Raw genomic sequence first — 24,707 nt, 5'->3', positions numbered from 1 at the left:
TTTGGTCGGGTCGCCCAAAAAGTTACATATTGCAGCTTTGATCAATGGTTACCCGGACTATCTGCACTGATCCTATCTTGCAGTGACTATGCACACAAACAATACTATATACAGTGCCTTCAGAAAGTATTCACACTCCTTGAGTCTTTCCACATTTTGTTGTGTTACAGCATGAATTTAAAACCAATTAAATTGTGTCACTGATCGACACACAATACCTCAATGTCAAAGCGGAATTTTGTTGGTAGACATATTTGGAATGTAAAGATACCTTAATATAAAATGAAAAGTAAAAGTGAGTCACCCAGTAAAATTCTACTTGAGTCAAAGTACATATAATTTACAAAAATCCTTTATAGTAAGCAAACCAGACTGCAAAATGTTCTTGTTTTTTACATTTACGGATAGCCAGTGGTACACTCAAACACGCAGACATAATTTACAAACAAAGCATTTGTGTTTAGTGATTCCGCCAGATCAGAGGCAGTAGGGATGTTCTCTTGATAAACGTGTGAATTGAACCATTTTCTGTCCTTCTAAGCATTCAAAATGTAATTTTACTTTTGGGTGTCAGGGAAAATGTGTAAAGTACATTACTTTCTTTAAGAATGTAGTGAAGTAAAAGTCAAAGTTGTCAAAAATAAATAGTAAAGTACAGATATACCAAAAAACAAATGAAGTAGTACTTTAACGTATTTTTACTTAAGTACTTTACGCCACTGAATGCCTTTGGACAATAAGTATTCAACCCCTTTGTTATGGCAAACCTAAATTACTTCAGGAGTAAATATACTCTTAACAAATCACATAATAAAAGTTGCATGGTCTCATTCTGTGTTCAATAATGATTTTTGAGCAACTACCTCATCTCTGTACCCCACACATACGACCATAGTGAATAGTAGTGAATTTAGAGCACATATTTAAGCAAAGTCCAGGAAGGTTTCTCAATGCCTTGCAAGAATGACACTAATTGGTGGATGTGATTTTTTATTTTATTTATTTTAAATAAGCAGATGCTGAGCATGTTGAAGTTAGTTAATTAGGCTTTGGGTGGTGTATCAATACACCCAGTCACTACAATGATAAAGGTGTCCTTCCTAACTTGCAGGAGAGGAACAAAACTGCTTAGGGATTTAACATAAGACCAATTGGTGATTTTAAAACAGTTACCGTTTAATAGTTGTGATAAGAAAACGCCGATACCAATTACTGGAGGACCCAAAAAATCCAATACCGATTAAAATCGGTATAATATTTTTTATATATATATACAGTGGGGCAAAAAAGTATTTAGTCAGCCACCAATTATGCAAGTTCTCCCACTTAAAAAGACGAGAGGCCTGTAATTTTCATCATAGGTACACAGACACAATGAGGGAAAAAAATCCAGAAAATCACATTGTAGGATTTTTAATGAATTTATTTGCAAATTATGGTGGAAAATAAGTATTTGGTCAATAACAAAAGTTTATCTCAATACTTTGTTATATACCCTTTGTTGGCAATGACAGAGGTCAAACGTTTTCTGTAAGTCTTCACAAGGTTTTCACACACTGTTGCTGGTATTTTGGCCCATTCCTCCATGCAGATCTCCTCTAGAGCAGTGACGTTTTGGGGCTGTTGCTGGGCAACACGGACTTTCAATTCCCTCCAAAGATTTTCTATGGGGTTGAGATCTGGAGACTGGCTAGGCCACTCCAGGACCTTGAAATGCTTCTTACGAAGCCACTCCTTCGTTGCCAGGGCGGTGTGTTTGGGATCATTGTCATGCTGAAAGACCCAGCCACGTTTCATCTTCAATGCCCTTGCTGATGGAAGGAGGTTTTCACTCAAAATCTCACGATACATGGCCCCATTCATTCTTTCCTTTACACAGATCAGTCGTCCTGGTCCCTTTGCAGAAAAACAGCCCCAAAGCATGATGTTTCCACCTCCATGCTTCACTGTAGGTATGGTGTTCTTTGGATGCAACTCAGCATTCTTTGTCCTCCAAACACGACGTGTTGAGTTTTTACCAAAAAGTTATATTTTGGTTTCATCTGACCATATGACATTCTCCCAATTTTCTTCTGGATCATCCAAATGCTCTCTAGCAAACTTCAGACGGGCCTGGACATGTACTGGCTAAAGCAGGGGGACACGTCAGGCACTGCAGGATTCGAGTCCCTGGCGGCGTAGTGTGTTACTGATGGTAGGCTTTGTTACTTTGGTCCCAGCTCTCTAAAGGTCATTCACTAGGTCCCCCCGTGTGGTTCTGGGATTTTTGCTCACCGTTCTTGTGATCATTTTGACCCCACGGGTGAGATCTTGCGTGGAGCCCCGGATCGAGGGAGATTATCAGTGGTCTTGTGTGTCTTCCATTTCCTAATAATTGCTCCCACAGTTGATTTCTTCAAACCAAGCTGCTTACCTATTGCAGATTCAATCTTCCCAGCCTGGTGCAGGTCTACAATTTTGTTTCTGGTGTCCTTTGACAGCTCTTTGGTCTTGGCCATAGTGGAGTTTGGAGTGTGACTGTTTGAGGTTGTGGACAGGTGTCTTTTATACTGATAACAAGTTCAAACAGGTGCCATTAATATAGGTAACGAGTGGAGGACAGAGGAGGCTCTTAAAGAAGAAGTTACAGGTCTGCGAGAGCCAGAAATCTTGCTTGTTTGTAGGTGACCAAATACTTATTTCCCACCATCATTTACAAATAAATTCATTAAAAATCCTACAATGTGATTTTCTGGATTTTTTTTGTTCTAATTTTGTCTGTCATAGTTGAAGTGTACCTATGATGAAAATTACAGGCCTCTCATCTTTTTAAGTGGGAGAACTTGCACAATTGGTGGCTGACTAAATACTTTTTTGCCCCCCACTGTGTGTGTGTGTGTATATATATTTGTAATAATGACAATTCCAACAATACTGAATGAACACTTATTTTAACTTAATATAATGCCTAAATAAAGTCAATTTAGTCCCAAATAAATAATGAAACATGTTCAATTTGGTTTAAATAATGCAAAAACACAGTGTTGGAGAAGAAAGTAAAAGTGCAATATGTGTAATTTAAGAAAGCTAACGTTTAAGTTCCATGCTCAGAACATGAGAACATATGAAGGCTGGTGCTTCCTTTTAACATGAGTCTTCAATATTCCCAGGTAAGAAGTTTTAGGTTGTATTTATTATAGGAATTGTCGGAATAGTTATCTCAGTATTGCCAGCCTAATCTTGGGAGTTGATAGGCTTGAAGTCATAAACAGCGCTGTTCTTCAAGCATTGCAAAGAGCTGCTGGCAAACGCAGGAAAGTGCTGTTCCAATGAATGCTTACGAGCCTGCTGCTGCCTACCACCGCTCGCTCAGACTGCTCTATCAAGTATCAAATCATAGACTTAATGATAATATAATAAACACACAGAAATACGAGCCTTAGGTCAAATCCTGAAACTATCATTTCGAAAACAAAACGATAATTCTTTCTGTGAAATACGAAACCGATCCGTATCGAACGGGTGGCAACCCTAAGTCTAAATATTGCTGTTACATTGCACAACTTTCAATGTTATGTTATAATTATGTAAAATTCTGGCAAATTAATTAAGGTCTTTGTTAGGAAGAAATGGTCTTCACACAGTTCACAACAAGCTAGGCAGCCCAAACTGCTGCTTGCACTGAATGCAAGAGAAGTGACAATTTTCCTAGTTGATATTGCCTGCTAACATGAATTTCATTTAACTAAATATGCACGTTTAAGAAAATATACTTGTGTATTCACTTTTGGCAAAGTTGAAGAAGGCTGTGATTCGATGATAAATTAACAGGCACCACATTGATTATATGCAACGCAGGACAAGCTAGTTAAACTAGTAATATCATCAACCATGTGTAGTTAACTAGTGATTATGTTAAGATTTATAGTTTTTTATAAGATAAGTTTAATGCTAGCTAGCAAGTTACCTTGGCTCCTTGCTACACTCACGTAACAGGTGGTCAACCTGCCACGCAGTCTCCTCGTGAATTGCAATGTAATCGGCCATAATTGGCATCCAAAAATGCTGATTACCAATTGTTATGAAAACTTGAAAATCGGTGATGCCGATTAATCGGTTGACCTCTAATACTAACCTAAATGACAGGGAAATTAAGGAAGCCTGTATAGAATACAAATATTAAAAAACATACATTCTGTTTGCAACAACGTACTTAAGGAATACTGCAAAAAAATGTTACAAATATTTTTTGGGGTCCTGAATATAAAGTGTTATGTTTGGGGACAAATCCAACACAACACATCAAGGAGTACCACTTCATATGTTCAAGCATGGAGATGGCTGCATCATGTTATGGGTATGCTTGTCATTGGCAATGACTAGGGAGTTTTTTGGGGGGGTAAAAAGAAACAATATAGTCATAAGCACAGGAAAAATCATAGAGGAAAACCTGGTTCAGTTTGCTCTCCAACAGACACTGGGAGACAAATTCATCTTTCAGCAGGACAATAACCTATAACACAAGGCCAAATCTACACGAGTTGCTTACCAAGATGACATTGAATGTTCCTGAGTGGCTTAGTTAGTTTGACTTAAATCAGCTTGAAAATGTATGGCAATACTTGAAAAATGGCTTTCTAGCAATGCTCAACAATCAAATTCTTCAAGCGCTGTCAAGCTAAATAATAAAAATGGCCAAATAATGTACAATCTAGGCGTGTAAAGCTCTTAGAGACTTATGGGAAAGTGTTCATACATTATTTAAAAAATACATGTTATCAATATGCAGGCCTGGGCAATTACAGTCCTCAAGGGCCTGATTGCTGTCAAAGTTTTGCCCCAGCTAACACAGCTGACTCCAATAATCACCTAATAATTATCTTCAGTTTAGAATTCAATTTGATTAATCAGCTGTGTTTGCTAGGGATGAGAAAAAGTGTGACACCAAATCAGGCCCTTGAGGAGTTGCCCACCCCCTGCACAATTGTTGAATTTAGTCTGTAAAAACAACAAGGGGTATGAACACTTTCTGAAGGCACTGTAAATGTCATTAAAAATGACTTACACAAGTCAGACATTTGAGAATAAGGCAGCTGTTAGTAAGGACAGAAACACTCAACCCAAAGGGCCTTGAGATCCTGCCAGTCAGATAAAAGATTACCTCAGCACCCTGCTCTCCTTCCTACCGGTGTTCAGGGCTGGGCGAGATATGGCCTGAAAAATCACATCTAGACTTATGGGTGATTCATGATATACATCTCGATATGAAATGTTCTCTCTAAATAAGCTTTGTTGTACAGTCGTGGCCAAAAGTTTTGATAATGACAAATATTAATTTCCAAAGTTTGCTGCTTCAGTGTCTTTAGATAGTTTTGTCAGATGTTACTATGGAATACTGAAGTATAATTACAAGCATTTCATGTGTCAAAGGCTTTTATTGAAAATTACATGAAGTTGATGCAAAGAGTCAATATTTGCAGAGTTGACCCTTCTTTTTCAAGACCTCTCTCTGCAATCCGCCCTGGCATGCTGTCAATTAACTTCTGGGCCACATCCTGACTGATGGCAGCCCATTCTTGCATAATCAATGCTTGGAGTTTGTCAGAATTTGTGGGTTTTTGTTTGTCCACCCGCCTCTTGAGGATTGACCACAAGTTCTCAATGGGATAAGGTCTGGGGAGTTTCCTGGCCATGGACCCAAAATAGATGTTTTGTTCCCCAAACCACTTAGCTATCACTTTTGCCTTATGGCAAGGTGCTCCATCATGCTGGAAACGGCATTGTTCGTCACCAAACTGTTCCTGGATGGTTGGGAGAAGTTGCTCTCGGAGGATGTGTTGGTACCATTCTTTATTCATGGCTTAGGCAAAATTGTGAGTGATCCCACTCCCTTGGCTGAGAAGCATGACACAGGACTGATGGTAGTGCTCACCTTGTCTTCTCTGTATGCCCCAAGCAATCAGAAATGGGATTCAGAGAAAATGACTTCACCCCAGTCCTCAGCAGTCCAATTCCTGTACCTTTTACAGAATATCAGTCTGTCCCTGATGTTTTTCCTGGAGAGAAGTGGCTTATTTTGCTGCCCTTCTTGACACCAGGCCATCCTCCGAAAGTCTTCGCCTCACTGTGCGTGCAGATGCACTCACACCTGCCTGCTGCCGTTCCTGAGCAAGCTCTGTACAGGTGGTGCCCCGATCCCGCAGCTGAATCAACTTTATGAGACGGTGCTGGCGCTTGCTGGACTTTCTTGGGCGCCCGTATGCCTTCTTCACAACAATTGAATCGCTCTCCTTGAAGTTTTTGATAATCAACTAAATGGCAATATCCTTGCCTGCAAAGCCCTTTTTGTGCAAAGCAATGATGATTGCACATGTTTCCTTGCGGGTAACCATGGTTGACAGAGGAAGAACAATGATTCCAAGCACCACCCTCCTTTTGAAGCTTCCAGTCTGTTATTCGAACTCAATCAGCATGACAGAATAATCTCTAGCCTTGTCCTCGTCAAAACTCACACCTGTGTTAACGAGAGAATCACTGACATGATGTCCACTGGTCCCTAAACATGAATGGTCTCAGGATGCTTTACTGTTGGCATGACACAGGACTGATGGTAGCCTTCACCTTGTCTTCTCCGGACAAGCTTTTTTCCGGATGCCCCAAACAATCTGAAAGGGGACTCAGAGAAAAAGACTTCACCCCAGTCCTCAGCAGTCCAATCCCTGTACCTTTTTCAGAATATCAGTCTGTCCCTGATGTTTTTCCTGGAGAAAAGTGGCTTCTTTACTGCCCTTCTTGACACCAGGCCATCCTCTAAAAGTCTTCACCTCACTGTGCGTGCAGATGCACTCACACCTGCCTGCTGCCATTCCTGAGCAAGCTCTGTACTGGTGGTGCCCCGATCACGCTGCTGAATCAACTTTAGGAGACGGTCCTGGCGCTTGCTGGACTTTCTTGGGCGCCCTGAAGCCTTCTTCACAACAATTGAACCGCTCTCCTTGAAGTTCTTGATGATCCGATAAATGGTTGATTTAGGTGCAATCTTACTGGCTGCAATATGCTTGCCTGTGAAGCCCTTTTGTGAAAAGGAATGATGACGGCACGTGTTTAATTGCAGGTAACCATGGTGGACAGAGGAAGAACAATGATTCCAAGCACCAGCCTCCTCTTGAAGCTTCAGGTCTGTTATTCGAACTCAATCAGCATGACAGAGTGATCTTCAGCCTTGTCCTCGTCAACACTCACACCTGTGTTAACGAGAGAATCACTGACATGATGTCCACTGGTCCCTTTGTGGCAGGACTGAAATGCAGTGGACATGTTTTTTGGGGATTCAGTTCATTTGCATGGAAAAGAAAGACTTTGCAATTAATTGCAATTCATCTGATCACTCTTCATAACATTCTGGAGTATATGCAAATTGCCATCATACAAACTGAGGCAGCAGACTTTGTGAAAATTAATATTTGTGTCACTCAAAACTTTTGGCTACGACTGAACAAGGTAAAATACAATGCATTGCAAACAGTCTGCAATAATTTAATAAATTCAGGGCTTGTGAAATTGTACCTCGGATAAATATAAGCCTTGCACAACCAAAAGACCAACTAATAAGGTATTATTTGATCAATATAGTTTAATCTAATTTTTGTAATATTCACTGATATGGCTTTCAAATATGTCTATGTAAATGCCCTTTTTGTTAAATATTTCAACCGGAAACATGCATAATGCACATTCACTAATAATGATTAACTTCTTAATTTATAGAAAATAAACACAGGTCTCAAACAATCTCTCAGCACAAGCCCACGTGCTAGTCAGTAGCCAGCTAATCTTTATAATTCAAGTTTAGCCAAATTGGATCCATTTGCTAGCTAACAAGGTAGAACAGTTGAATTGTTATGAAAACACTTCTGTCCGTCTCCAACTGAATGTAAAGCATGCTACCGTGTGCACTTTGTTCAGATGTTAAAATCTACCTTATTTCTCGGAATGAGAACGAGTTGCCAATTCCTCATATAAATTGTGCTTTATGCTTATTGCACATTTATAAAACAAACTAGACAGCCAATATAACAGTCTTTGGCTAAAATGCTACCAGTGTGCGACAAACTGAGAATTAATTTTCCAGAATCAATGTTCTTAATACTCCAGTTTTAGTAGTTTCTGCTCTGCGTGCAATTTGAGTAGTTGATACATAAACAAATGTATCATTAGAAAGGTTACAGTAAAATAATGTCTCAAAGTCTTTCGGTGTCAATATGACTGACACTGTGGGACCAAAACTGAAATAGTGAGTTGAAACCGCTTGTCAGAGAGGAAGAAGTGATCTCAAATCATTTTTATTGTGAGTGGCAGGGGAAGGGGCTTGGTGTGTAAATGGGAAGGTGTGCAGTCACAGCAGAAGGAGCGAAGGAGATGAGACCAAAAAGACAACAAGTGGACATAAATGCTAAAAAACAAAATGATTTTTGCAATACAGGTATCTGGAATATCACCCTAAAACATTACATTTGAATTAAAAGTGATATATTACTCAGTCCTACCTGTGTTCCCTTCATTGTCCGGTTTGTCCAGAGGGTACTCAGGCATACATTCCAAGAACAGTTCAAAGATGGCCGCCGCATTCTCTTTCCCATATTGCCCCAGAACGTGCATCGGTGACTGGCCCCTACAAAACAAAAAATAGCTCAGTGAACAAACACATTAAGCCTTTCCCTTTGTCCTTCAACATCTTGATCTTACTTGCTGTTTTTAATGTAAGAGCTTCGGCAAGGAAGATGACCAATGTGTTTTTACATTAAGTAAATCAATTTGAACTGTAAAACAGAACTGAAGTACTGTTGAGGGAGTGTACCTGAGATTGAAGGCCTCCGCATCAATGTTGGACTCTGTGAGAAGGGCACGCACGTTATTAAGGCGACCCTGCATTACGGCCAGGTGCAGGGCTGAGGAGAGAAAATACCTGAGTATTAACACGAGCTAAACTGAGATGAGAGACAAAGAAACAGTGAAACAAGAGAGTGCAGGGTAATGGCACTGCATAGCAGAATTTCAAACTAATTCAATTTCAGGAGTTGGAAAATTAATCTAAGCTGAAACAGCCCCATCTACGGTTGTGTCCCAAATGGCACCATCATCTCTACTTCCCTGGTCAAAAGTAGTGCACTATATATAGGGAATCATAGCTATCTCAGAACAGGTGCCATTTGTGTTACAGCCTAGATTACGGCTCAGTCAGTACCGTTGTTGCCATTCTCATCCAGAGCGGTGAAGTCCACTCCATTCTCCAGCAGCACAGAGCAGACAGTAGCCAGGTCCTGCTGGGCTGCCAGGTGTAGAGCTGTCTGTCTGTGTTTGGTCAGCTCATTCACTTTGGCCCCTGCCAGCAGCTGCAATGGACATACAAGAGTCAGATAAGAGTCGAAATCAGACACACAAGCATCTCAGACATGCACACAGACATTGGTTGCATTCCAGGTTGTCTCTTTTACATTTGAGTTGCGTATCTCAGAACAGCATATTAAATGTGGTTCCTGACATTAAACACTTCACAATTTGATCGTCTGCACACCATGACTGCAATTATGACGAAACACCCTAGACAGACAATTGGGGCTCTATTGTGCTGGGTTTGGATAATACCACCACACAGTTACAGTATTAAGCCATGGAGCATGTTGATTGGCCAGTGAGTGGTCAAGCCCACGTCACACCTGTAAGTTATAAATGCATCAATTCCCACTGTGCTACAGCGCCACGCAAGAGCGCCAAGATCGACTTAGGCTTGCTAAAATAGAGCCCAAAGACACAGCTATTCACACAATTACAGCTTCTCACACTGGTGAGAAAGCCGCTTAGCTACTGGTGAGGAGGTAGGGTAGGCATCATTACTAGGTTGCGGACGATGATCTCAGAGCCAGCCTGAACAGCCAGGTGTAGAGGAGTCTGCTTGGCAGCGTCCTGCACCCGGGAGTTCACGTTGGCCTGGACACTGATCAGGAACAGAACACTCTCGATGTCAGAGTTCTGCACCGCCACATGCAGGAAGTTACGCCCTTTGTTGTCCACCTGAGAGGAAAGAGAAGGATGGTGGGGGTTAGACTTCATCATACACAATGTTTGTAACAAAGTAGGGATGGGCACGGTTATTTAAATATCCGAACTGACGTTAGGATTCGGCCTACTTTTAACTCTTTACACTCGTACCTGTATACGGACTCAAAATAGCAGATTTGAAAACTGATAAGCAGCTAAATTGGAACACAGTGGCTGTACAGTAACACCTTATACATTATGTGAGAGCTCAAGGTCTCCACTTCACAGCGCAGTATTGTTTTGACTGACACGAGAAAAGAAGTTACTCCCATCACTCCCGCTAATTGGGTGACATTGCAAATGTTTTATCGTCGGAGTGAGGGAACTGCTTTAAATAGGACTCAAAGTATTTTGAAAGAGGATTATAATAATTACCGCGTTGATGTCAAAAAACGTGCACTTCACATATCCAGATCATAAAAGTAATGTCATACACAGTGTCAATGTTTATGATCACTATGCTTGATCTAAAGCTACAAGATGACATAGCATCATATGTTGGGTTGTTCTGAACAGAATGAGGCTATGTTTGTCGTATTGTGAAAAGATTTGGCAGGGAACTCGACTTGAACGCACCGGACTATTCTAGGCGCACTACAATTACGATCGTATTTTGTAACATGTTGGCAATAGAACACGCTTTCAAATGATGGCTCTATCCAGAGAAAGTCTCCAATTAAGTTTAAAATATATATAAAATGTAATATTTATTTAGATTACCCAGATAATCTAACCCCCCCCCCCCCCAAATATATAATTTGAATAGTGAAATAATTTCAATTGCCCATGCCTGTGTATGTCTCTCACCTGTTCGGCAGCCCCGGGCTCTCTCTTGAGGATGGACTCTGCAGCCTTGTTGTTTTTGTGTGTCATGGCGCAGGCAAAGGGGGTCATGCCCAGGCGATCACGAGCGTTCAGACGTATGTCCGGGTGGGATATGAGCTGCTGGATGATGACATTGTGCTGGTTGCTAATGGCAATGTGGATAGGCGCTCGACCCTCTGCGTCCTGGGTAGACACAGCTCATATTAGCCACAATAAACGGGGTTTGATGGGACAGACACGAGATACTCCTCACTCACTCATTCATCACTCACTCATTAAGCATGCTTTTGGACCACGACTCTCAAAGTGGAAGAATCTAATAAAAGTGAGGAGTGGGAGATGCCTGTGCTTAAAGGAATGACTGCCTGGTGAAACTGACCTGTGGATTGACAGTCAGTGAGACTGCATATGCTGAAAAACTGCAGTAGACGGCCTAGGAGGAATAAAAAGTCTAAGGAAGTAAGTAAGTAAGTAAGTGAGACATACCTGTGTGTTGACATTTGCCCCAAACTCCAGAAGGCACTGCACCACCTCCTCCAGCCCCCAGCTGCCTGCCAGATGGAGGGGTGACTGTCCGTCCCTGGCCTCCTCATCCCCCTCTCCGTTAAGACCTGGACGCCGTGGGCTGTTTACGTCACAACCACTAGAGGAGAGACCGGGTTAGATTAGACATTAGGCACAGATCACACTGGTTAATCATGAAACTACTTCCTCTTGCTGACTCATTCAGAACCAAGATGGATTCCTCAACTATGCTGAATAAAAATATTTAAATAACGCAACAATTTCAAATATTTTACTGAATTACAGTTCATATCAGTCAATTTAAATAAATTCATTAGGCCCCAATCTATGGACTTCACAAGACTGGGCAGGGGTGCAGCCAAGGGTGAGCCTTTGAGGGCATAGGCCCAGCCACTGGGGAGCCAGGGCCAGCCAACAGAATAGATTATTCCCCACAAAATATATTTATTACAGACAGAAATACTACCCCCCAATATGGTGGTCCTGGGCTGACTTGGTTACACGTGGTCTGCAGTTGTGAGGCCAGTTGGACATACTGCCAAGTTCTCTAAAACGACTTTGGAGGCAGTGTATGGTAGAGAAATTAACATTAAATTCTCTGTCAACAGCTCTGGTGGACATTCCTGCAGTCAGCATGCCAAATTGCGCACTCCCTCAAAACTTGAGACATCTATAGCATTGTGTGACAAAACTGCACATATTAGATTGGCCTTTTATTGTCCTGATCATGCTGTTAATCAGCTACTTGATATGCCACACCTGTCAGGTGGATGGATTATATTGGCAAAGGAGAAATGCTTACTAACAGGGATGTAAACTAATTTGTGCACAACATTTTTAGAGAAATAAGGAACATTTCTGGGATTTTTTATTTCAGCTCATGAAACACGGGAGCAACACTTTACCTGTTGTGTTTATGTTCAGTGTAGATTCAACTCTGGAATCTGGAATCTGGAGAATTATCACTCCATAAATAAAGAATGGATAAATGGGACTGCTGAAAGGTGCTAACATGGCAGCTAGTGTAAAAGTTGGCCAAACTCTATAGGTGTCTGTGTTAAAGTAAATAAAGTGTTTGAGTTAGCAGCCAAACAACAATACACTAATAAGCGGCCAAATTGGAACGTAGTGGCTGTACACTAACGTGCGATACATGACATCAGAGCTCTGGCTCTGCACGTCACATCACCATATGGGTTTGAACGAGCACCGTGCCCCCATCCCTCACGGTAATTGGGCAACATTTGCAATGTTTTGTTGTCCAAGTGAGGTTAATGCTGTAAATTAAGATGACTCGATGCATTTTGAAAGATGAGGCATTGAGGATTATAAATCAGGGATGCAAACTTGTGAGGGTCCAAAAAGGTGACAAAGACATTTAGCACAGAAAAACGCAAAAAAAATAGCCTATTTTCAGAGTGGGGTTGTCACAATACCAACATTTTACTAATGTGATACCAGGCTAAGTATCACGATACCGAGTAGTATAGTGTCGTGACTTTACTTTCATTAATCTAATTACCTATTTAATCCACAAAATATGTTGACTTGTTACTCAATTAAATGAATTGTTACAATTAACTCATTAGGATTTGGGGCACCACGGAAGAAGTTGTTTAGAGAGTTACCATCTCCCGAATTAAACTTGAAGGGCCCATTTCATCGATAAACAGCCATCTTCATAATTATTACCTCTTATCATCATTCTGACCATTCGTAAACTTCTTGGATCTGCAAAAACCCCAGCCTACATCATTATTCAGTACTACACATACTGGTTTAATTATTTATTTACTCGCTTACTAAATAATAACACAATAAACATACACCCTTTACATGAAAAAGGTCCTTAGCGGACTGACAAGAAATGACTGCTTGTTACAACAGATACAGTTGAAGTTGGAAGTTATATACACCTTAGCCAAATACATTTCAACTCAGTTTCACGATTCCTGGCATTTAATCCTTGTAAAAAAATAACTGTCTTAGGTCAGTTAGGATCAACACTTTATTTTGAGAATGTGAAACGTCAGAATAATAGTAGAGAGAATTATTTATTTCAGTACATTCCCAGTGGGTCAGAAGTTTACATACACTCAATTAGTATTTGGTAGCATTGCCTTTAAATTTTTTAACTTGGATAAAACATTTCAGGTTGCCTTCCACAAGCTTCCCACAATAATTTGGGTGAATTTTGGCCCATTCCTCCTGACAGAGCTCCTGTAACTGAGTCAGATTTGTTGGCCTCCTTGCACGCACACGCATTTTCAGTTCTGCCAACACATTTCCTATAGGATTGAGGTCAGGGCTTTGTGATGGCCACTCCAATACCTTGACTTTGTTGTTCTTAAGCTATTTTGCCACAACTTTGGAAGTATGCTTGGGGTCATTGTCCATTTGGAAGACCCATTTGCGACCACAATTTGGAAGACCCATATAGCCACAATTTTCCGTTCTCATGATGCCATCTATTTTGTGAAGTGCACCAATCCTTCCTGCAGCAAAGCACCCCCACAACATGATGCTGCCACCCTGTGCTTCACGGTTGGGAAGGTGTTCTTCGGCTTGCAAGCCTGCCTCTTTTTCCTCCAAACATGATGATGGTCATTATGGCCAAACAATTATATTTTTGTTTCATCAGACCAGAGGACATTTCTCCAAAAAGTATGATCTTTCCCCCATGTGCAGTTGCAAACTTGCGTGCTATTGTTTGATTTTCCCATGATGTCAAGCAAAGAGGCGCGGTGTTTGAAGGAAGGCCTTGAAATACATACACAGGTACACCTCCAATTGACTCAAATGATGTCAATTAGCCTATCAGAAGCTTATAAAGTCATGACATAATTTTCTGGAATTTTCCAAGCTGTTTAAAGGCACAGTCAACTTAGTGTATGTAAACTTCTGACCCACTGGAATTGTCATACAGTGAATTATAAGTGAAACAATTGTGTCATGCACAAAGTAGATGTCCTAACCAACTTGCCAAAGCTATAGTTTGTTATATACAGTGGGGAGAACAAGTATTTGATACACTGCTGATTTTGCAGGTTTTCCTATTTACAAAGCATGTAGAGGTCTATAATTTTTATCATAGGTACACTTCAACTGTGAGAGACGGAATCTATGACAAAAATCCAGAAAATCACATTGTATGATTTTTAAGTAATTAATTTGCATTTTATTGCATGACATAAGTATTTGATCACCTACCAACCAGTAAGAATTCCAGCTCTCACAGACCTGTTAGTTTTTCTTTAAGAAGTCCTCCTGTTCTCCGCTCACTACCTGTATTAACCGCACCTGTTTGAACTCGTTACCTGTATAAGAAACACCTGTCCACACACAATCAAACAGACCCCAACCTCTCCACAATGGCCAAGACCAGAGAGCTGTGTAAGGACATCAGGGATAAAATTGTAGACCTGCACAAGGCTGGGATGGGCTACAGGACAATAGGCAAGCAGCTTGGTGAGAAGGCAACAACTGTTGGCGCAATTATTAGAAAATGAAAGAAGTTCAAGATGACGGTCAATCACCCTCGGTCTGGGGCTCCATGCTATATATATATATATATATATATATATATATATATATATATATATATATATATATATATATATATATATATATATATATATATATATATATATATATATATATATATGAGAGAGAGACAGAGAGAGAGAGAACGAGGACACTTATCGTGGATACATTCTAGGACTGTCCTCATATTAATCATATAACTTGCACACGAACCGTAGCCCGTCAGTTCCCATTGATGATGAGCGTAGTATGATAGTCTCACTTTTACTTGCTTTTCTCAATATCTGACTTAAGACAGCTAATCAGCTGTACCAGTGATTATCTGAAGTGAGCTTCTCGCCTCTTCCTCCTCGTGTTGGTATTCAGGATTCAGACAACGATGTACATAAGCTACATCTCTTCGTCTCTCTAGTCCAAAGGAAGTTGAGTTCATTTCTTCACCTCGTGTTGAGGTTCAAAGCGTCAACCATTTCCAACATGAAGCTACCCGCCTCACGTTTCAAGGTTGAAACCTGTTCCAAGTCTTTATGCACTCTTGGTCATGGTGACAAGCTCTCTGACCTCACCTCGGGGCGTGGCTACTTAATGTGCAAAGGATATGATTACAAGTTCTCTTATGACTCCTAAATTCACATTCCAATCTTAACAAAATGACTTTCATAATTTGTCATATTGTATGCACCACATATTGGATGAAAACTTGACAGATTACAGTTACAGTATTCCAAGTTACAGTATTTCAACTGACATCACAAATGTAAAAAAAACCAAGTTAGTTTTCTACATCTACCGACTGACCATTCCCCACATTCTTCTGTTAGAAATATTGTTCCGATATTCACTTTTTGGACATTAGAGTTTTGGGTGGGCAAAAGTCTCTAGACAAAGGCATTCCTTTGGTTGATACTAAAACGGAGAAAGAGAGAGAGGACAAGATCTCTCGTGCTTAACTTTACGACCGGGTATGAACGGTCAACCATCCAGCACCCTCCCTCTCCCCTCTGTGGGAGAAAGAGAAGCCTGGTTCCTGTCACAATCCCACCAAATTGGAACGTGATCCTCACAGGACAGTCATGACAATAGTGATACCACAGGGTTTGCCACGCCAATAATTAAACAAATATAACAAACCCCATCACTGTCTGCACACCACAGCTTGCCATCATGTCTAAATAAGATTTCAAAACTGATGGCGATGCGCAGAAAGAACGGACGATAAGAAGCAGCTGAGTAGGCTAATGGCTGGTTAGGGGGATGCGACTGGCTGCTCACAGCTGTCATACAGGATATTGGATGAAGCACCCATTCTGATAGAACATATCTGACATCACGCTCTGAAATCTGATATTCTATTTGTAGGGCAGGGGTGCATTTTGTGCTCAGTCATTCATTTCGAGAGAGACGGTAGTGATCACACAGGGAATATATCTGTTTGCGGCCCTCTTTTATAGCTCAATGGGAGATACGCTCTGCTTCTGCGCACTTTGTCAGACCCCCTCATGACTTTCTATGCGCACCAAAATTGTGATCCATTTCTCTGAATTGCCTTGTGAAAGCTTATGCCTAAGACCGTATTTTATAATGTAGCTAGTCATGTTGGCAACAGAATAAACTTTCAAATTATGCCCACCTTACGCAGATTGCGATTTATACTACACCGTTTTTGGATTGCCTAAAGAGTAATTGTGTGATGGCAGGGATGCAGGGATGTGTTCCAAATGACCTTAAAGTGTGCTTGCTCTATTTCCTAAACGGCACAGCTAAGAGAGCTCCAAAAAGTACCTTATAGTTGAAGAATCTTCTTTGAGTCATAGAAGCGCATTGAAATGTCTTAGGAACTGTGCACACTTTGGAAAGGTGTGCACCCACTTGGAGACACCAGTTAGTCCTCATTCAAACCCTTGTAAATGTTTTGGTTGCACCTAGCCCACATTTTCCAGGAATAGTCTCCTGTTACTGAATGTATCCAGAGGTAGGGCTGAGCGGTGTACCTTATTTTACTATATACCGGTATTGATGCAAGGACCAGTTTGGGTTTTTACTTTACCTTGTATTATGGAATTTTAATGTTTGGTTTGTAAAAATGTGATATGCCGTGTTTTACGTACATCTTTATAGTTTACACCACTACTTGAGTCATCCCTCTCCACTCGCTCTCTCAATGCCACTTTCCACACAGACCTAACCCTGCCCCGTCACTCAAGGAGCCCATTTGTTGTTGCTTGACCGGGAGGGACTTGTGTTCAGTCTGCATGGTCAATGCAGCACATGCAACAATGTTGATGGCAACGATGTTTAGGGCTTTGCTTATTAATATAAATCCACAAGCGTTCTATAATTGCACAATTAGTTTGTGTTTCTTACTTCTGCAAACAGATAGCAAGTTTAGCTAAATTGTGCAAACATCTTAGCAAGTTTAGCTAAATTGTGTTAGCTAGCTCAGTAATAAATCTACTGAATCAGAACTATACAGCCTGATACCCGTTATGGCGTAGGCCTAAATCAGCATATTGTTTGTGCAACAGTTTCTTCTAAATCAAAGAGGAATAGCCAATGCATGAATATGTTGGCAACATGAAAAAACATTTAATGTAGGCAAAGATTATAGAGTCCCTTAGAAAAACCACTGACCAACACTTTGGTTCCTACCCAGTCACAATAACTCCTTGGCATTTTCATTCGTTGTCATGGCAAACACTGTATTCAAAGTGCCCTCAATGACTTATATTCTAACTAACGAATTTCCATGATTCCAACAGTTCACCCAAGTGTTTTGATCTAAATTGCAAGTCAAATAGCAATTGCAACATTAGGTTAAAAATAAGGCCTTTTTTGCTCATATCGTGCAGATATGAAAAATATTGTGATACTATATTTGGGCCTTATTGCCCAGCCATATCCTGAGTATTTTCAGAATTAGTTACAACAAATGGCGCAAAAAGTACAGTAAATGCAAAAGGCACAACAGTGTAATGTTTGGATTCAGTCTTGTGTCAGGTGAACTGTTAGACCTTTGGTCTAATAATTTGTATGGACAGTTGAAGTCGGAAGTTTACATACACTTAGACTGGAGTCATTAAAACTTGTTTTTCAACCACTCCACAAATTTCTTGTTAACAAACTATAGTTTTGGCAAGTCAGTTAGGACATCTACTTTGCGCATGACACAATACATTTTCCAACAATTGTTTACAGAGATTAATTTCACTGTATGACAATTCCAGTGGGTCAGCATTTTACATACACTAAGTTGACTGTGCCTTTAAACAGCTTGGAAAATTCCCGAAAATTATGTCATGGCTTTAGAAGCTTCTGATATGCTAATTGACCTAATTTGAGTCAATTGGAGGTGTACCTGTGGATGCATTTCAAGGTCAGCCTTCAAACTCAGTGCTTCTTTGCTTGACATCATGGGAAAATCCAAAGAAATCAGCCAAGACCAAATTGTAGACCTCCACAAGTCTGGTTCATCCTTGGGAGCAATTTCCAAATGCCTGAAGGATATCACGTTCATCTATACAAACAGTAGTACGCAAGTATAAACACCATGGGACCACGCAGCCGTCATAACGCTCAGGAAGGAGACGCATTCTGTCTCCTAGAGATGAACGTACTTTGGTGCGAAAAGTGCAAATCAACCCCAGAACAACAGCAAAGGACCTTGTGAAGATGCTGGAGGAAAAACGGGTATAAAAGCACCTATATCCACAGTAAAATGAGTACTATATCGACATAACCTGAAAGGCCACTCAGCAAGGAAGAAGCCACTGCTCCAAAACCGCCAAAAAAAGCCAGACTACGGTTTGCAACTGCACACGGGGACAAAGATTGTACTTTTTGGAGAAATGTCCTCTGGTCTGATGAAACAAAAATATAACGGTTTGGCCATAATGACCATTGCTATGTTTGGAGGAAAAGGGGGGCGGTTTGCAAGCCAAAGAACACCATCCCAACCGCGAAGCACGGGGGTGACAGCATCATTCAGACAATAATGATTTACAGTATCGATCAGGTCATTACCACTAAATTAATTAATAGGGAAATTTTAGGTGTGCCGCAGAATTGTATATGCCATCAAGATGCTACAAAAAAATGTAATGTTGGAAACCACTGCTGTGTAGCTCAGTTGGTAGAGCACAGCACTTGCAATGCAAGGAATATGGGCACATTGAGGGATAAGGGCATTAAAAGGTGAGGTGCCACTCTCAGATATAAAAAGGCAGTTAATATATTTGCTATAAAGAAGGATGAGTATAATTTGCTGTGAGACCACAGTAAGTGCTGAGTGCAGCCACCCGTTGAGGGATGAGTGCGTTAGAAGGTGAGACGCATCGGCAACACTCGCTCCATTATATAAATGTGTTAATTTGATCAAAAGGAATGAGTGCGTTGTGAGGGATGAGTGTGATCAGACAGACCTGCGGATGAGGAAGCAGGCGGTGACCTCGTTGTTCTCATCCACAGCCCTGTGGAGGAGGGTCTGCTGACAGCCTGAGGGACCAGAGCTCCAACTGGTGGCATCACAACCGTGTCGGACCTACAGTAGCAGAAACAAGCAGACATTCTCATACCAATCCCACTCAAAACTAGGACCAACCAGAAGTTCTCTCCTGACCTGGATGACTCCTGGCCCTACTCATGACATACACGTTATTGACTAGAACACTTGAGGCTCTCACATACAACCATCATGGGATAACATAGTCTCTTATTTACATTCATCTGTGGGCTCCCACTTCCACAACCACCCCCTTCCTCTTCCTCCCCCCATCGCTTTCTCCTTTACCCCCCTCTTCCTCCCCTCTCCTCCAATCTCACCAGTGTGGACGCGATGTCCTCGAGACCGTTCTCCAGGGCCAGCCACAGAGGGGGGTGTCCCCTCTCGTCCACCACGGACATGTCGGCCCCCCGTGTGCAGATGGCGTCCACCACCAGGGGGAGTTGGTTACTGATGGCCAGCTGCAGCGCCGTCTCACCCTCCAGGGTTCTGCAGGGAGAGATTTTTTTTTATACCTACTTACATAAACACCTCACAGAGATACTCAGCCAATGTGTAACACTACAGATCATATCACCTATGGCTTGTGCTTCCATACATCTTTGCATTGTTGTATAAAATGGGAGACTGCTCCACAGTTTCTTTATGATACGTTATCTGACTTTTATGATGGCAAATTAAAATTCCCCTTGAGGGGAAATAAAGAACTGAGAAATGCATCTGCTGGTTTATGAAGCTCCTGATCCGAGTCCTCCTACTTGACATTGATGTCAGCCTGGTGCTCCAGGAGGAACAGGGCACTCTTGCTGTCCTGTCTGCGGATGGCCATGTGCAGCAGGGTCTGACCGTTGGACATGGTGTCGTTGATGGACGCCCCAGAGCCCAGGAGTTGGGCTGCTATGGTGTGCATACCTGAGGGACAGATGAGAGGACACAGACATACTGAAAGCTGTGGATCCCGAATGGCAGTGAGGTTGAACACATGATCTGATGCAGATCATTGTTCCGTGAGACCAAACTACCTTTTAAAATCCTGTCAATTGCACATCTCCACTGTATTTGTTCTGTATCTTTATCTAAGAGATAGGGAAAAGCCCAAAAGAAGCAGGTGCAAAGCACAGGCAAAGCAGTGGAGCACACGGCAGGAACCAGAACTCAATCTGGGATAATCTGTAAAGGGAACTACTGCTCGACTCCAGCGTGGACTACGTCTATAGCAGCGGTTCCCAACCTTCTCCTTTCCGGGGACCACCAAATTAGTCAAAAGCTTGAGGACCATTTGCAGAGTCAAAAATCATTTTAACAAAATCTCTTGGCAGTCAAATGTAGTACATTTTAGCAGTGAAAGGCCTATTATTAAAATTTGCATTGTGAAAAGTAAATGTAAAAATTGCTTAAAATACTATAGGAAGTATTAATAGTAATTAGGAAGAAAACAAATCTATTTTTTTTACATTTAAAATGTGCGGACCCACAGGTTGAAAACCACTGGTCTATGGACGATATTTTAGGTTGGACTATCATGACTAGAAACGTTTGGCTGCACATACCTCCTCTGTTTGTCTCGCTATCCATGGCATGCGAGACTGGAAAAGGAGGAGGAAGTGTGAAGGTGTGAGCCCTACAAGGACATGAAACTACTCCGCTTTTAAAGTGATACGCCGCAATTTTGGCAATTAAGTCATCTTTCTACTTACCCATGAACTGAACTGGTGGAGTACCCGTAGTCTTCCAATGACTGGAAGTCTACAGGTACATTAGCATATGCTAGCGTACCTGTAGAGTTAGAGTCATTTCGCTTACGCTTGTTAACATTGGCTCATAAAATGACCTCTAATTTCCTTCATACTGGACGCAGAGAGATACAAATCATGTCCACAAATTAATCAGATTCTGGTTATGTAGACAAAGGTCATAATCTCACAGTATCCCTTTAAAAGCATTTTAAATTGATAGAGCGTCGGCAGGCTCTTTCACACTGACATAGCTAGTAGCTACCCATCTGATGAGTGTAGCGTATTTTGTTGTTGGTGAAGCCTACCTGTCCAAAGGGCTAGGCCCAACACCGTCTGGTCCATGGAGTCTTTGAGGCTGAAGTCTGGGATGATCTGCAGGTTGTTGGTGGCGTGAAGAGCATTGGCTGGAAACACCAGGGAATAAAATTGTTGGTATGCAGGTAACAATTCCAATTTTCACTCTGGGTGTCAATCATGTTCATTCATCTCCCTGGGCTGTTTGACACGGAGATGCTGCCCACTGTCCACTAACCTACCTTTCTGCTCCAAGATGACTGACACCACGTCAGGGTGGTTGTGTACGATGGCCATGTGGAGCGGGCTCTGCAGGGACACCCCCTGGGCCAGGGCCTCGTCGGGGAGGGCCTTCTGCGTCTGCAGGTTAGGGTTAGCCCCCTGATGGAGAAGCTCTGCTGTCAGGCCAGCCAAACCACAGCGACACGCCGTGTGGAGAGGGGTCTCACCCTATGGGGGAGGGGAGGAGACACACACAGCGTCAGACATACAAACAGACAGGATGGGGGGGGGGGAGGTTTAGCTTGTATGACGAAGTAGTTTGTGATGCAGTATAACTTTTAATTCACTATTGTACTGTAGTGTCTGAAGTAGTAATTTGTGATGAACTGGCAGAGGTATGATGTTTCATGTGATCCTGCAGTGCATCATTGCATACCCATTTGTTGGCATGGTTGACCTTTGCCCCATGTGTGGCCAGGAAGAGGGCAGCAGCCTCACTGCCTACACCCGTTGCCCTCTGCATGAGACAGTTCTCTGAGGAGGAATGGAGGGAAGGAATAAGCGAGAGAAAGAAAGGGAAAAAGAAAGTAAGATTCAAAAACATAAGTGCACTGACTTCCGTATTGTTTAATACTTTATATTATTGCATCATGTTCATCCAAGTTACAAATCATACATTAACATGTATACATTTTAGCATGTTCCCTTCAAATTAGACATTTTACCTGTGGTTGTGTCTGGTGCGTCTGGGTTACTGCCTCTCTGGATGAGCTGTGCTGCAAAGCTGTTTTCATCAAACAGTGTTCCATTCTCCACCACCGGAGCGTCGTCCTCAAAGGGGTTAACGTTGGCGTCAGAGGACACGGTGATGTACTGCAGGGCCAGCCACAGAGCTGTGCTCCCCTCATGGTCCTTCAGCTCCAGATCCAGCCTCGGGAAAGAGGCACAGGAGGGAAGCGAGGAAGAAAGAGCAGAGGAAAGGGGGGGCGAGAGAAAAGATGACAGTATTACACCAGGAAATAGAGGCTACTCCTCAGGCTGTTTTCAATAAGGTCAATGGGGAGTAGGACCCAGGTCGTTGGTTTAGTAAATGGTTTTCTGTTTTAACTCACTGTTTACACTGTAGGAGCTGGTTGAACACAGGCTCATTTCCCGACACCACCGCTTCATGTAGGGGAGTTCTGGGAAATAAAAAACACATAAAGTCACAGTATCGGGATCATGACAAAAATACGTCATGTAACACAAACAGATCAAAGTGTTTACTCCGACACATTGGTGCGGCTGGCTTCCGGGTTGGATGTGCATTGTGTCAAGAAGTAGTGCGGCAAGGTTGGGTTGTGTTTCGGAGGACGCATGGCTCTCGACCTTCGCCTCTCCCGAGTCCATACGGGAGTTGCAGCGATGAGACAAGACTAACTACTACCAATTGGATACCACAAAATTGGGGAGAAAAAAGTGGCAATTTTTTAAAATAAAATTTAAAATAAGTTCAGATGCTGATTTGAAGTCAGAACAATCAGTCGAAACATCAACTCCCATTTGAATAGACCGTTACTATATCACACCAGATGGGCTCAATGGATCAGCGGGATAGCCATATAGTATTACCCACCTTCCCTTGCTGTTCTGCATGTTGGGGTTGGCCCCTGTCTTGAGCAGGGCCTCTGCAATGCGGGCCATGCCACTCATCACCTCCCCAGAGTGCTTCTTGGGGCTAAAGGAACACACCAGGTGCAGAGGGGTTTCTACCGCCCCGACCGTGGCTGCGTTCACCTGGGCCAAGTGGCGGATCAGGAAGGTGGAGGCAAATTCATCACCTGCGGGGGCGGAGGGAGAGAAGGGGCCAGGGAAATCATGATCTGTCTCTCCATTCTCCACACTTTTCCATTCCATGACTGGCTGTGTGCAGATGCTGTAGTAGTGCGCACATCAGGAGACGTGTGGAGAATTAGGACTAGAGGTCGACCGATTAATCGGAATTGGCCCTAATTAAATCGGCCATTTCAAGTTTTCATAACAATTGGAAATCTGTATTTTTGGACACCGATTTGGCCATTTATTTTTAAAATATATTTTTTAGACAGGCAAGTTTTTTAACTAGGCAAGTCAGTTAAAGAACATATTTTCAATGACGACCTAGGAACGGTGGGTTAACTGCCTTGTTCAGGGGCAGAACGACAGATTTTTACCTTTTCAGCTCGGGGATTCAATCTTGCAACCTTACAGTTAACTAGTCCACCGCAATAACGACCTGCCTCTTGTTGCACTCCACGAGGAGCCTACCTGTTACGCGAATGCAGTAAGAAGCCAAGGTAAGTTGCTAGCTAGCATTAAACGTATCTTATAAAAAACAATCAATCATAATCACTAGTTAACTACACATGGTTGATGATATTACTAGTTTATCTAGCGTGTCCTGCATTGCATATAATCGATGCGGTGCGCATTCGCGGAAAAAGGACCGTCATTGCTCCAACGTGTACCTAACCATAAACATCAATGCCTTACAAAGAGGTATATTTTTAAACCTGCATATTTAGCTTTTGTGCGTTTTGCTAGCAGCTCTTCACTGTGCTTCAAGCATTGCGCTGTTTATGACTTCAAGCCTATCAACTCCCGAGATTAGGCTGGTGTAAAAAATGTGAAATGGCTAGCTAGTTAGCGGGGTGTGAGCTAATAGCGTTTCAAAAGTCACTCGCTCTGAGACTTGGAGTAGTTGTTCCCCTTGCTCTGCATGGGTAACACTTCTTCAAGGGTGGCTGTTGTCGATGTGTTCCTGGTTCGAGCACAGGTAGGAGCGAGGAGAGGGACGGAACCTATACTGATACACTGGCAATACTAAAGTGCCTATAAGATCATCCAATAGTCAAAATGTATATGGAATACAAATGGTATAGAGAGAAATAGCCCAATAAATTACTACACTGCTCAAAAAAATAAAGGGAACACTAAAATAACACATCCTAGATCTGAATGAATGAAAT

The 24,707-nt window shown here is 42.0% G+C and overlaps 1 protein-coding gene across 1 annotated transcript in view; it reads right to left on the bottom strand.

Moving 5' to 3' along the window:
• LOC139420858 (rabankyrin-5-like) overlaps nt 1-24,707 on the bottom strand; it is a 49,550-nt gene that overhangs the window by 7,837 nt on the left and 17,006 nt on the right. The window contains exons 8-22 of the mRNA XM_071171220.1: nt 23,336-23,540; nt 22,833-22,901; nt 22,446-22,651; nt 22,157-22,254; nt 21,741-21,948; nt 21,510-21,608; nt 20,227-20,380; nt 19,789-19,957; nt 19,389-19,507; nt 11,389-11,545; nt 10,885-11,085; nt 9,874-10,050; nt 9,224-9,371; nt 8,837-8,927; nt 8,526-8,650 (exon numbers count right to left, since the gene is read on the bottom strand). Coding sequence (XP_071027321.1) covers nt 8,526-8,650; nt 8,837-8,927; nt 9,224-9,371; nt 9,874-10,050; nt 10,885-11,085; nt 11,389-11,545; nt 19,389-19,507; nt 19,789-19,957; nt 20,227-20,380; nt 21,510-21,608; nt 21,741-21,948; nt 22,157-22,254; nt 22,446-22,651; nt 22,833-22,901; nt 23,336-23,540 — 2,226 coding nt within the window. The remainder of the gene's footprint in view (nt 1-8,525; nt 8,651-8,836; nt 8,928-9,223; nt 9,372-9,873; nt 10,051-10,884; nt 11,086-11,388; nt 11,546-19,388; nt 19,508-19,788; nt 19,958-20,226; nt 20,381-21,509; nt 21,609-21,740; nt 21,949-22,156; nt 22,255-22,445; nt 22,652-22,832; nt 22,902-23,335; nt 23,541-24,707) is intronic.

This window comes from Oncorhynchus clarkii, chromosome 12 (genome assembly GCF_045791955.1).
Source record: "Oncorhynchus clarkii lewisi isolate Uvic-CL-2024 chromosome 12, UVic_Ocla_1.0, whole genome shotgun sequence".
NCBI classification, from domain to species: Eukaryota; Metazoa; Chordata; class Actinopteri; order Salmoniformes; family Salmonidae; genus Oncorhynchus; species Oncorhynchus clarkii.
The sequence above is the reverse complement of the archived record's forward strand: the minus strand, read 5'-3'. Positions and strand labels throughout refer to the sequence as shown.